The sequence below is a fragment of the Nanorana parkeri genome, unplaced genomic scaffold (genome assembly GCF_000935625.1).
Source record: "Nanorana parkeri isolate BGI_ZX_2015 unplaced genomic scaffold, ASM93562v1 scaffold3522, whole genome shotgun sequence".
NCBI classification, from domain to species: Eukaryota; Metazoa; Chordata; class Amphibia; order Anura; family Dicroglossidae; genus Nanorana; species Nanorana parkeri.
The window spans coordinates 28,943-29,438 of NW_017309790.1; the positions used below are offsets into that span (position 1 = coordinate 28,943).

Genomic DNA, 496 nt, shown 5'->3' on the forward strand with positions numbered 1-496 from the left:
GGGGGGGGTACAGGGGCCCCTGTCTGATGGGGGGCCCCTCATAGTAGAGATTTTCATGAACACAGAGCAGCCATTGGAATGTGACCTCCGTACTACAGACGACCCTTTCCTCCCGGCCCCACCCCGCGGTGGAGTCCATTACAGATCATTCTACGGGTGGAGGATGGCGGGGAATGGGCCGGCCTATGCCGTGATCACTCTCTGACTCCCGCAGGTAAACGTCGCAGAGCCGCCATGGATTTCCCCGGAGCCTCGGTCATCGTGCCTCAGATTAAGGGGAAGGTGAGCCGGAAACGCGTAGGACTGACCTCCACCGGGCCTCCTGTGCGCCAACACACGCCGATACTGAATGTGGAGGGACGCGTCATCGGTGAGTGCCGCCATCTGTGCGCGTGACGCCCGTCCGTGCGAGATATCGGATTCCATATACACCCCCTTATAGGTCATACCCAGATCGTCCTCCACCCCTCCCCCTCCTCACAGAGAGATACAAAGT

General features: G+C 60.1%; 1 protein-coding gene across 1 annotated transcript in view; it reads left to right on the plus strand.

Annotated features, from left to right (window-relative positions):
• AMT (aminomethyltransferase) overlaps positions 1 to 496 on the plus strand; it is an 8,448-nt gene that overhangs the window by 6,484 nt on the left and 1,468 nt on the right. Inside the window, exon 6 of the mRNA XM_018575080.1 lies at positions 145 to 370. Within this exon, the coding sequence (XP_018430582.1) occupies positions 145 to 370 (226 nt within the window). The remainder of the gene's footprint in view (positions 1 to 144; positions 371 to 496) is intronic.